Below are 13552 nucleotides of genomic sequence, written 5' to 3'. Positions count from 1 at the left end.
CTAGTTGGACTCACATCCCAGAGACTAGAGACTAGAGACTTCACTTGGACTTGCACCCCAGAGACTCGAGACTCTACTTGGACTCGCATCCCAGGGACTGGAGACTCTACTTGGACTCGCATCCCATGGACTGGAGACTCTCCTTGGACTCACATCCCAGAGACTAGAGACTTCACTTGGACTCGCATCTCAGGGACTCGAGACTCTACTTGGACTTGCACCTTATAGACTGGAGACTCTACTTGGACTCACATCCCAGAGACTCAAGACTCTACTTGGACTTGCACCTTATAGACTGGAGACTCTACTTGGACTCACATCCCAGAGACTTAAGACTCTACTTGGACTTGCACCCCATAGACTGGAGACTCTACTTGGACTTGCATCCCAGGGACTTGAGACTCTACTTGGACTCACATCCCAGAGACTCGAGACTCTACTTGGACTTGCACCTTATAGACTGGAGACTCTACTTGGACTCACATCCCAGAGACTCAAGACTCTACTTGGACTTGCACCTTATAGACTGGAGACTCTACTTGGACTTGCATCCCAGGGACTTGAGACTCTACTTGGACTCACATCCCAGAGACTCGAGACTCTACTTGGACTTGCACCTTATAGACTGGAGACTCTACTTGGACTTGCATCCCAGGGACTGGAGACTCTACTTGGACTCGCATACCATAGACTAGAGACTAGAGACTTCACTTGGACTTGCACTCCAGAGACTCGAGACTCTACTTGGACTCGCATCCCAGAGACTCAAGACTCTACTTGGACTCTCATCCCAGAGGCTCGAGACTCTACTTGGACTCGCATCCCAGAAGCTCGAGACTCTACTTGGACTCTCATCCCAGAGACTAGAGACCTCACTTGGACTTCAGAAACTCAAGACACTACTTCAACTCGCACTCCAGAGACTCGAGATTAGACTCACCAAATCCACAAGACATAAGGCTTGACTCAGACTCAAAACCTAGAGACTTGAGACCTGATTTGTATTGAACACCAAAGAAACCACCGCTAACACCAGCTAACAGATGCCTGTTCCGGGCCAACATCGCTTTCAGAGTGATGAGGGTAGATAGAGAAAGAGAGAGAGGGTGAGAGAGAGAGCGCCATCTACCCACCCGGAGAGAGCACTGTCAGTGATGCTCTCTCAGACTCCGGCTGCTGATGGCAAGGCGGCATGGTTTGGGATTCAAGCTTAGGACCTTTGGAATTTTTGTATTTACAGAGATGCGATTGGTGGAGTCCTGTGTTTGTTAGCAACGTTAGCCTAGCATCTCTCATTCTAAACTAAAGAAGCACACATCGGATGCCAAGCTTGTCTTGACTGATCGCCTGCATCTAGGGTCAGTGGTCAGTCATGATCATGTGATTCCACCCCCCCCCCCTCAAAAAATAGGCTGTAACTGCAGGGTTGTTGTTGTTGTTGTTGTTGTTGTTGTTGTTGGCTCCATAACAACGTAACGGCAACAGGGACGAGCAGAGCCTTGCGTGTTTGAGATGGAAAAACTGATTTGGGATCAGATGAAGAAGGAAGTTGGAACCCGGAAAGCTAGACGACCTTATCAGATCAGCGCAGAGCCGACGTGTTTGATAAAGGTGCCAACCGTGGGTGTCGGATACACACATCTTTATAGGCCACAATAAAGCCTGTGTGTGTGTGTGTGAGAGAGTGTGTGAAGGGTTGTGCAGCTGGGAATGGTGGGTGTGTGTATGTGAGCAAACATGATTGGGATGGAGATTAAGTGTCCGTGAACACGAGGGTGAAGATTACGGCGTGGGATTAAACACTGACACACGGACACCCTGCCGGAGCGCAGCTTCACGGCTGCAAGCCAGCAGCGTCGGCTGGGTCTGCAGGGTTAAGAGCTTCCCTATAGCGCCCAGAAAGGTGGGTGGGTGTGTGTGTGTTGCACCAACACCATTACTGGCATCTCATCCTCCATTTCATTACCTGAAAGCAGCTTATCCCTCTGATCCTCTTGGTCTAATTTTCCATTTAGATTCATTTAATTATTCCGGCTCATTGGAAGCATGTGTTCTCCGACTTCGCCCAGTTTATGGTTCTCTGTGGGAGGGGAACCGCAGGAGGTTGGCAGGTATGTAGCAGCAGCAGCAGCAGCAGCAGCAATTGTGCTCAGAAAGATCCAAGGCTGGAGATGTTCTCCATGCTATGCTTGGCAAAGCATTGCACCCAATGGATCCGGGTAGACCCCCGACCAGGACCAGGACCAGTGTAACTCTTAGATTGTTCTAGATACGTCACTAGGTCATCTGGATGCAGGTGCCGTCATGCTGCCTGCACCTGCCTGGGAGCCTATAGACTAAAGCTAAAGCATTAGCCTAGCTGGATCCCGTTTCAAATCTGTGCACAATCACCGCCGCCGATCTGGACAAGTACCAGAGGCCTTTCAGCTTCGCGAGGTTGCCTGGGCCGGTACACCAGCACAATTAGCACAGTATGGAACCTCCCCTGCTGTCGGTCCTCGGGGACGGGACACTTTACACCGCTGCTATGGGTTCTAGCCTTTATCCGTTACCTATATGAAGTCAGCTCATGTGGGTGGGGGTGGTGTCAAGACCCAAAGGGACAGCAAGCGCCTTTCTCCTGCTGAGAGAGAGGAAGTAGGCCGCAAACAATTCAGTAGGCCGCCCCACGTCAGCCAACAAACCAGAAGTCAGGCTTAAGTTATCTGGCTAAATTGAAAAGCATCCGAGAACCCCCTCCCCCCCCCTCGCCCCCTAGATAACGTAACGAAGAGCTGAGGGACACTCCGGTTGGACGGAGGTTCTGTGGTTAACTGGGAAATCTAGGAAGTTAACCAGATCTAGAGAGTTAACCAGATAACATAAACCAAGGATCGGTTCCTAATGGACCGTCCTCAACACTAGGCTTCAGTTATCTGGTTAACTTGGGTGTTGAGGTGGAGCATCGCAGCTGAGGAACATTCCTAATGGACCATCAACAACATTGAGCTTAAATGATCTGGTTAACTGGATAATCCAGGCAGGGTCTATTTAACGGAATGGGATTTCTTAGATGACCCAGAGAACATACACCCATAGTCGAGTCTGTCCAATTCGGGAAGAGCTGAGCAGCCTTCCTAATAGACAACCCTCAACCCTGGGCTTAGGTTATCTGGTTAACTTGGGAATCTAGAGTTGGGGTCAGGAGGTTCACAAAACAGGATTTCATAGATTAGCCAGATACAGTAATCCTAGGGTCAACATTCATTCAACTTTTGAACCTCAGGCTTAATTGATCGGGTTAACTGGTAATCGGGGCAGGGGTATTTGTCTTGATTTACCCAGTATTGCTCAAATCAGGATTTCTCAGATTAGCCAGATGAAGTTAGCCCAAATAAGAAGAGCTGAGGAACATTCCTAATGAACCATCAGCAACACTGGGCTTAAGTTATCTGGTTAAATCTGGGGAAATCTAGAGGGGGGGGGGTGTTCTCACACAGCAGGATTTCTTAGATTAGCCAGATCCTATAAACTGGACCGTCCTCAGCATTGGCCTTGAATTATCTGGTTAACTGGTAAACCCAGCTTTGTGAAACAGACCTGGCAAATAGTTATTAATATTAATATTAGTATTATTTATAATATTTGTTTGTAATATTATTAATATTTTTTTTACTTTTTATTGTTATTATTGATGGAAATTTATAAAAAAAATAAATAAATACATTAATAAAAAATAATAAAAGAATCCTGTGTGTGTGTGTGTGCGCGCGCGCGCTATTTCTAGTCTCTCATATGCGATTGCAGTAAACATAAATTTACAGTACAGATGTCTCTCACACACACACACACACACACACACACACACACACACACACACACACACTATCGTAAGCACTGACCCTTTAATTCTCTTTACACACACACACACACACACACACACACACACTGTATGGGCGTGGCTCCCGCCACCCTCGCGCCCTGACTGGCCAGCGCCGTTGCCCGCTCACGGCCCGTGGGCTGGATTATCAGGTCACGTGTCCGCTCCAGCTCCACTGCAGCCCTGCTCGCGGATTCCTGCAGTCGCTCGAGCGGTGCTCGCGCTGCACGTTCCCCCAAGTACGATCCTTAGCCTTCTTTTTTTTTTATTAATATTATTATTATTATTATTGCTCCTTTTGTTGCTGCTGCTGCTGCTGCGCGTGCGGAGGGACCCTTCAACCAACCGCCCCCCACCTCCCTCCCTCCCTCCATCCACACCCTTCCTCACCAGCATGTGTAGCCGGACCGAGTGAGCCCGGGCTCGCGGAGATGGCGGTGTGCTGATCGGTGTTCGTGGGGAGCATGCCTGCGCTTTGAACGGGATTGGATTTAGGACACACACACACACACGCACACACGCACACGCGTGCGCGCGCATACAAACACACACGCACACACTCGGGTAAGTTTATTTAAATTTGTTTGTTTGTTTGTTTTTGTTTGTTTTCCCGCTCGTGCATGCGTTGCAACTAGTTTAAAGGCGAACAGCCACGTGCAGGACGAGGGGGAAAACACACTTGCTGGGAACGGGGCTTGCATTGGAATAAAAGGTTCGGGGGTCTCAAACTAGCTCTGTCCGGTGGTCTGAAGCCAGCTGAGATGTGAAGTTGCTGCTGCTGCTGCTGTTTTTGTTGTTGTTAAGGGCGAAGCTAACGGTGCTAAGTTATGTTAGAGTGTTTTGCTGGCGAAAAAGCGTTTAAGTGAGTTTATTGTGGTGTTTTTGTGCGAAATATCGACTAATATAGAGGTTTTTTGGGCGTTTGAACGTTTTTACACCGGTATTTCAACGTTTGGGCGATTTTCGTTGGAATTGCCCGTTCCACCTTAAATGGTGCAGCAGTTACATTCTGGCGCCTGAGGCGCCAGAATGTAACTGCTGCACCATTTAAGGTGGAACGGGCAATTCCAAAAGAGCGGCCAGTTTGTGTTCAGCCCAGCATTAAGAGCTTATCGTAAGACCTCAGCACATCGTGGGTCACTCTCTAAGTCCCTCAGCTCGTCGTTAAACTCACAAAGCAGGCCGTATTTCCCTTTCTTCGACGATACCGAGGCTGGCTAGCTAAAATAGCCGGCCAGCTAGCTCCCAATCCCAAGTTTCCCCCCTTTTTTTAACACCCCAGTAATCAATAACGACCAAATTTGATATTCTATCCAAATTATGACTAAAACCGAGTCTTTTTTACCTCAGAAAATTCAGCAGAAGAGTATTAAACCCGGGTTTATCTTAAATAGGACCCAAATAGGTGATTTAGCTAGCTAGCTAACAGAACCAGCACTGATGGTCCCATAGACTTCCATTCACTTGGCTGGCTAGGTTTGTTATGCTAGCCTTGCAGCTCCATTGCAGAGCTACAGAACCAGATATGAGCAAATATTTTGGGGGGAAAATGGTTGAAAAAATTAATTTAGGTTTTAATAATAATATTCCACTGAAGAGGTGGATAAAGTGGATGTGATGGTGTCTGATGGAAGCATTAGCCGCCTTCCAGAGATCCTCCAGAGATCCTCCAGAGATCCTCCAGAGATCCTCTCTTCAAAATCTTCGGAAAAAGTGGAAATTCAAGGCGAAAGTTTTTCGATTTTAGGCCCCAGGCTTACCCTTTATCCCGTAGGCCGTGTATTTCACCAGGTTGGAAGCCCAAGCAAGGCCTTAGCGGTGAACCATCCGTTGGGTTGACCTGCATTGCTGTGGGCCTACAGGAATCTGAAGACGTTCTCCAGCATCTACACTAACTGAGATTACCTCAGATTAACCCCTAACCCTTCAAAAAAAGTGGAAATTCTGGGCGAACGTTCATGTTTCAGACACATAGTGTCTCAGATTTTGGGCCCCAGGCTTACCCGTTAACCTGTAGGCCTGCGTTTTCGTCTGGAGCATTGCTGTGGGCCTACAGGAATCTGAAGACGTTCTCCAGCATCTACACTAACTGAGATTACCTCAGATTAACCCCTAACCCTTCAAAAAAAGTGGAAATTCTGGGCGAAAGTTCATGTTTCGGACACGTAGTGTCTCAGATTTTCGGCCCCAGGTTTACCCTTTAACCCGTAGGCCGCGTATCCCACCAGATAAGCCCAAGTGAGGCCTTAGCGGTGAACCATCCGTTGGGTTGACCTGCATTGCTGTTGACAGTATCGCTGATGGCCTACACAAATCTGAAGTTCTCCAGCATCTACGCTAACTGAGATTAGCTCAGATTCTGTCCCAGTGTTGTGGTGGTGGAGGAAGAAGAAGAAGAGGAGGAGGGGTGGTGGTGGTAGTGGTGGTGGTGGGTGGTATGTTGTAGAGGGGTTGAAACTGGATCTCCACACTACTTCACTATTAATAGTGGCGATGGTATTAAGGGCGCGAGAGAGAACCAGCCAACGCTGATTTGGAAGCACGCGAGAGGGGAAATATTCAAAGAAGGCCTGTGGGAGGTGGGAGGTGGGGGTTTGGGCCTGGATCGGGAGCCAAAAGCAGGCTGGGAAGGCCGTGGGAGGAGGAGGTGGTGGTGGTGGTGGACTTCTGTAGCTTCGCAGCTCGATTGTTGTTGTGTGTGTGTGTGAGAGAGATTAGCACGTGAGAAAGTTCTGCGTTCGGCCGTGAAAGTGGCGACGTGACGGATGGTCTGAGATTTATTTTTTCGAGGAAGCCTGGCTGAGATATGACCCCGGAGAGTGTCCCACCAGTGTGGCGTCATCTCCTGACGAAGCTCTTCGGTGTGGACCTGCAGGCCTGAACTGCTAAAGGCCAGTGCTGGGAACTCATGTCTAAGCTAAGAGCTTCCGCAGTCTATGACCACAGCCGAATTGGGCCAAGTGGACGCCTGACGACTTTCAAAATCAGAGTTGCAGGACCTCCCGCCACCTGTTGAGCGAAGCGAGGCGAGAACCACGGATCCAGAGTCCCTTTCAAACAGGAATTGTGGCTCTTTCCAGTCCTACAGCCTCCTCCGTTTCCTGGGTCCATACACTGCAAGTGACCACTGCAGCGGAGAAAGCCGACCAGCCAATGTCCACCCAAAGCCACCAAACCTGACCACAGTGGTGGAGAGCAGCAGCCTTGGTCAGTCGCCCGTCTCCGAAACTTTATAAGCCATCAGTCTCGGGGATGGAACTGACCAACCCACCTGGGACACACTAGCAACTGTCTAGCTACTACGTAGTAACACCTTAGCAACCAACCATTTAGCAGCACCATTAGCAACTCTGTTGCAGCCTCCAAGCATCGCTACAGCACCCGTCTAGACCATTTAGAAACACCATAGCAACCACTCTGGCTACTATGACTATACTTTCGTAACACCTCACCAACCATCTAGCAACACTATTGCACCTGTTTAGCGACACCATAGCAATTGCCCGGTATGCCGTAGCAACCACCTAATTTCACCCTACAAACCTCTAAGCAACTCCATCGCAGCACCATAGCGTTTGCCTGGTAAACCATGACAACTACCTAGCAACCACCTAGCAACACGCTGCCAACCACTAAGCAATCTATAGCAACGCTATAGTGCCCATTCAGCAACACGCTAGCAATCATCTGGTATATCGTAACACGCTACCACGCACTAGGGAACTCCATGGCAACCACATGACATACCATAACAACCACCTAGCAACTCTGGACCCGGGTTCTGTTATTCCAGCGGCTGAATACTCCTCTCTGATTGGTCGTTGAGCTCAGTATTAATGTAGTCTACTGTGATGGACTCTGGCCACTGTCTGAACCGTTTACACTACAACTGCACAATCACGCTGCTGTAGTCGGGCTGATGGTCGCTATAGTGTGTGTGTGTGTGTGTGTGTGTGTGTGTCCTGGGTGAATCCTGTCCCTGGGTTGCCCGGGTGAACGCGACTGCACAATAGGGCATTGATGGAGCCGGACGTGTATGGGGGGGGGGGGGGTCTCATGACTGTGCCATCGTACTGCGGGTGTCCCCCTCTGTCTCTCTGTGTGTGTGTAGGTGTGTGTGTGCTGCTGGTCCCCCTGCATTTACTCATAAAAAAGCCCATGTCCTCCAAGTTGAAGGTGGGTGTGTGTGTTTTGATTGTATCTGGAGACTGTACAGCTGTGTCAGTCTGTCTTGTGCTCTCGCGCCCCCTCTCTCTCTCTCTCTCTCTCTCATTCTTTTGCCCCCACCCCCCGCGCTCCCTTACTTTCACTCCTGTTCTCGCTCGCCCCTTCTCTAATTCTTCCAGTGCTTCTTCCATCTCGCTCTTGCTCTCGCGCACTCTCTCGCTCTTGCTCTCGCGCACTCTCGCGCTCTCCGTGTCTTTGTCTCTGATAAATGTTTGATAGCTGCGTTTAGGGTGGTGTTGTGTAACGGCTGTCCTCGTCCATCTGCGCAGATTCACACGCTGAGGTTTTCTCTGGCTGCGGAGGGGAACAGGCGGGCGGTGTAGTCGGGGTTGGTTGTATGCTGTGTTTTCACCAGCGGCTGGAGCAGTAAACCAGTCTCCCGGTTAATTAGGTGGTCTAGTCTAGAAGGTGTCCCCCTCATGACTCCCCCCTCCGCATGGCTGTGAAGTGAAGGTAGCTCAGGTAGTAAGTGTTGGGTGCTGGTTGGCTGCGTTCAGCCACACACTTCCACAATACACACTCCAGCCACAGGTGGGGGGTAGCGGGTGGGGGAGTGTCTCTTCCTTAGATCTCTATGTTGGAGGAAGGGAAAGGGGGGGGTGCATGCCTTCAGAAGAGGGCTCTGGATTTACATTGAGTGCTGGTGCAGGGGGGAGGCCCCTCAGCCCCTCTCCTAAACCAACTAGGAACTGCCCCCCTCCTATTGTTGCTTGTTTACCCACCCTTTAGAACTTCCTCCTCACGTTTGGGCTGCAGAGTCCGGTCCGGGGTTCTTGGAGGATCCCACCTGGTGGTTTGTGGCATAACCTACTAAATAATAGGTAATAATTAGCAGGCAGTGACTAATTGGTACTTATTTAATCATTAGTAGGTACTAAACAATGACTACTGAATAATTAGGTATTGATGAACTAAAACGAAATGAAAAAGTAGTATATGTGCTTTTGTAGTTATTTAATAATTAGTACTTAACTAACGAGTAGAATGTGCTAAATAATGGATAATGAATAATTAGTGCTGAAATATTAGTAGATATTGAATAATTAGTAGGTTCTGATTAACTAAAACCAACAGAATAATTGATATATACACATTATAGGTATTCAGGTATTTAGTAATACTGAATAATTAGTAGGTACTAAAGTATTGGTAGATATCAAATAATTGTAGGTACTGTAATTAAAACCAAATGAATAATTAGTAGATACCTATTAGTACTTGGTAATAATTAATAATTAGTAGATACTAAATCATGACTAGTGAATAATTAGTAGGTACTGCAACTAAAACTAAATATAGATACCTATTAGTAGTTACTGAATTTAGTACTTATCTAATAAATAGAAGGTACTAAATAATGGATACTAAATAATTAGTAGGTACTAAAGTATTGGTAGAGATCAAATAATTAGTAGGTAATGTAACTAAAACCAAATGAATAATTAGTAGATACCTGTTAGTACTTATTTAATAATTAGTCGGTACTAAATCATGACTACTGAATAATTAGTAGATACCTATTAGTACTTATTTAATAATTAGTAGGTACTAAATCATGACTACTGAATAATTAGTAGATACCTGTTAGTACTTATTTAATAATTAGTCGGTAGTAAATCATGACTACTGAATAATTAGTAGTTACCTATTAGTATTTTTTTAATAATTAGTAGGTACTAAATCATGACTACTGAATAATTAGTCGATACCTGTTAGTACTTATTTAATAATTAGTCGGTACTAAATCATGACTACTGAATAATTAGTCGTTACCTATTAGTACTTATTTAATAATTAGTAGGTACTAAATCATGACTAGTGGATAATTAGTAGGTGCTGATGAACTAAAACCAAATGAGCAGATACTTAGTAGAAGTTACTGAATTATTAATAGATACTGCATGCTTAGAACTTTATGGTTAATAGGTACTAAATAATGACTACTGAATAATCAGTAGGTGCTGAATAACTAAACCCAAATAACTTGGTAGATATTTATTAATTACTGAAGTATTAGATGTTGAATAATTAGACTTTTTTTTTTATACAGTAGATACTAAATAATGATAATCGGTAGGTGCTGAATAATTAGTACTGATTGCTGAATAATTAGTACTATTGATTAATTAGTGGATGAGTAGTAGATACTGAATACTTGGTATTTATTAGGTACTGAACAATGGCTAAAGGCATTAGATGTGGAATAAATACTTGATACTGAATAATTACTAGGTACTAAATTAGTAGGTTGTGAAAAGTCAGTACTTACTATTGTATTAAAAATATGAAAATATGAAAAATGGTTATTAATGGATGTCTGTCGGACAACCAAGCGCTTCCCGTCTCTCCTTCCATGTTTTAGCGGGAAAGCTAATGCTAGCGTTAATGCTAAAGCTCAGCAGACGTCAGTCAGTTAACGATGCTAAATTGCTGACGTTAACAGTCTGGATTCACAACATTGTGAAATCAATGGGATCAGAAATGCACCCCCCCCCCCAACCGGGCAGGGGTCCCATATCCCGTTAAATTCCCGCTTAGTGCTGAAAGTGTGAGTGGGAAGTGTGTGCTTTACGCCTGAGTGTGTGTGTGTGTGTGTGTGTGTGTGTGTTTGAGCTGTTGCTATAGCAGTGAGAGAAACTCGTTTGGCAGTGTCGAGTTAAGTCCCGCCTCCGAGGAGATCAGGTCAGGCGGTCAGTCACACTGATACACAGGCTTTTACAACATGCTGTGTGTGTGTGTGTGTGTGTGTGTGTCAGGATCAGCAGTGTATGTGATACATTCAGCCCAGTTTTCCACTTGTGTATCTGAGTGTGTACAGACTCGTGCAAAAGTTTGGACACCCTCTGCCCAATTCCACTGTGTCTCCACAGCGCCTGCCGGTTGGGCGCCGCAGAAGTGGGAGGGTCTGCGTGTGCGTACTAGCCAGTTGGAGACCCCGTGAGTTTATTCCAGAGGCTAGCGTTGCTTAGCCAGTTAGCTAGACCACAAACCTTTCCTTGGTGGGTCGTGTGGGTCAGGGCCGGGTTTTCAGACTGGTGTCGCTCGGCTCTTCGTGAGCTAGGAGCACGGAGATGCCTTGCCTGTCCTCCAGACCCCAACACCCCCCCCCCCCCCTTTTACAGAGGGTCTCCATTTCTTGCTGTCCAGCTCACAACCCCAAGCAAAGCCCCCTCACAGTTGGCAAGGGCTTCTTTGCATGCAGTGCAGTTCCTTGGTTCCTCCAGACGTACCTTCGCCTCGCCTTCTTCTGCGCTGAGGAAGCTTTAAGCAGGATCGTCTGGTGTGAGAGATCCCTCCCTCTCTCACTCTCTCTCTCTCTCTCTCACACTCTCTCTCACACTCTCTCTCTCTCACTCTCTCTCACTCTCTCTCTCTCTCTCTCACACTCTCTCTCACACTCTCTCTCTCTCTCTCTCGCTCTCTCCCCGAGGCTGAGCCGTGTCACTAATCTGTTGGATCTGAATGAGCGGCTTAGCCGAGCAGGAGCCGCCCAGGAACTAATCAGAAAGGGGGGACGGGAGGGGAGACGGCATGGAGGAGAACTTCCTCCTCGACTTTCCCTTTCACTTACACCAGCTCTGTCGCGCTCTCTCTCACACCATCTGCTAGAGCCTGGGGTTCTGTAGCCGCCTGTAATGCCCTCCGGATTAACCCCTAACACAGCGGGGTGGGGGGGAGCTGGTGGAGGTCTTGGTGGAGGAAAGTGGGTGGATCGATGTGGAAGCGGTGATGAGTGTGAAGCTGATTACCTGAGATTTACTGACCGCATTCATCCGTAATATTGGTTTGTGTGTGTGTGTGTGGGTGGGTGGGGGGGTGAAGAGAGAGAGAGAGAGAGAGAGAGAGACAGACCGTGTTTTGCCTTTCAAATGAGCAGAACGTGTTCATCTGAGCTCCAGTCTGATGAGGCCTGTAGGACCTAGGTCATGATCTCCGCCAGGTAGTCCCTAGCAAGTATATGGACAAAAGTATTAGGACGCCTGCTCATTCACTTGAGAGTTGATCCTGCTTTTGTCAGAGGAACTGTCTTTCAAACTTTCTACTAGGGGACGGGGGCGGGGGTGGGTCATACCCCTCTAGCCCATGCTGGTCGATGATACGACTGGCTAATCAATTGCATGTGGGCAGTAGTGGCTCAGTGGTTAGAGCTCTGGCTTGCTGATCACAGGGTTGTGGGTTCGAAACCCAGGCCCGCCAGTGCTGCCACCCTTTACCCTCCCTTAACCCAGTAAAGACGCTCGCTCTCCTTCTTTCCGTAGGTGAAGCGTAGATCAGCGGAGGTGCGGACATGAGTCGAGAGGTCAGCGCCGGGGTGGTGACGACCCCTCCTGCCCCCAGCGTGGGTCAGAAGGAGAGATACTTCGACCGGATCGACGAGAACGACCCGGAGTACCAGCGCAGCCGCAACATGTCCCCGGACCTGCGGCAGGACTTCCACATGATGGAGCAGAAGAAGAGAGTGACTCAGATCCTGCAGAGCCCCGTAAGAACACACACTCCGCTCTCAACACACACACACACACACACACACACACACTGCATTTAGATGCCCCACTTAATTGATTGGGGGTGGTGTCGCGAATGGTGCTGTTGTTGGCTAATTCAGCTAACAAGCACTGGAAGCTTAAGTTTCTGATCGGTTGCTAAGGTGGTTGCTAAGTAGTGGCTAGGTTGTGGCTATGATATTGCTATAGAGTTGCTTGGTGGTCGCTAAGTGGTTGCTTGGTTGTTGCTTTGGTGTCCCCGGTGGTTGCAATGTAGTTGCTAGCTTGTTGCTATGCTGTTGCTTGGTGGTTGTGAGGCAGTTGCTTTGGTGTTCCCAGTGGTTGCTAAGTAGTGGCTAGGTTGTGTCTTTGGTGCCTTTGCTAGGAGGTTGCTATGGTATCCCAGGTGGCTGCTTGGTAGATGGATGCCGTGTAGTCGCAAGGCAGTTGCTGTGTTATCTTTTGTGGTTGCCATGGTAGTTAATAGTTGTCAGGTGGTTGACGTGGTATTGCATGTGTGGCCAGTGTATTGGTGTCGTGGTAACGTAAGAAGGTGCAAAAATTGATTCCTGTAGGGGGGGAAATTCAGAAAACAAGTCAGACCAGACAGTGTGGGACGGGGAGATCGTACACACACACACACACACACACACACACACACACACACACGCGGTACAACCCAGGTCTCTCCCAGCGAGCCCCTGAAGTGTCTGTGGGCTGCGGTGGAGGGTGATTTACTGTGGTGCAGAGACCACTGCAGTCTCACTCTGCAGGAGACCCTCCAGAGCTGACCGTTTACAGCAGCTCTCAAGCCTGTCTGTCTGTCTGCCTGCCTGCCTGCCTGCCTGCCTGTCTGCCTGCCTGCCTTATTTATGAGGCAGCTATGAAGCTGCCGTCTTACTGTTGTGGAGTCAGGTGCCGCAGTGCTGCCCTGCCCTTCCCTGCCCGCAGCTTCAGTTTTGCACTGGAGCTTTTAAGGCTA

General features: G+C 48.1%; 1 protein-coding gene across 5 annotated transcripts in view; it reads left to right on the top strand.

Moving 5' to 3' along the window:
* The window catches only part of add3a (adducin 3 (gamma) a), a 110799-nt gene that overhangs the window by 66292 nt on the left and 30955 nt on the right, over positions 1 to 13552 (top strand). For 4 of the 5 annotated variants that reach the window (XM_072671535.1, XM_072671532.1, XM_072671534.1 and 1 more), the window contains exons 1-2: positions 4053 to 4423; positions 12346 to 12569. In XM_072671535.1, coding sequence (XP_072527636.1) covers positions 12375 to 12569 — 195 coding nt within the window. In that variant the 5' untranslated portion in view covers positions 4053 to 4423; positions 12346 to 12374. Of the gene's footprint in view, positions 1 to 4052; positions 4424 to 12345; positions 12570 to 13552 lie in introns of those variants that run through there. The other variant, XM_072671531.1, reaches the window with a different exon arrangement.

Source organism: Salminus brasiliensis, chromosome 25, assembly GCF_030463535.1.
Source record: "Salminus brasiliensis chromosome 25, fSalBra1.hap2, whole genome shotgun sequence".
NCBI lineage: Eukaryota > Metazoa > Chordata > Actinopteri > Characiformes > Bryconidae > Salminus > Salminus brasiliensis.
Note: the sequence above shows the minus strand (reverse complement) of the source record. Positions and strands in the feature narration are given on the sequence as shown.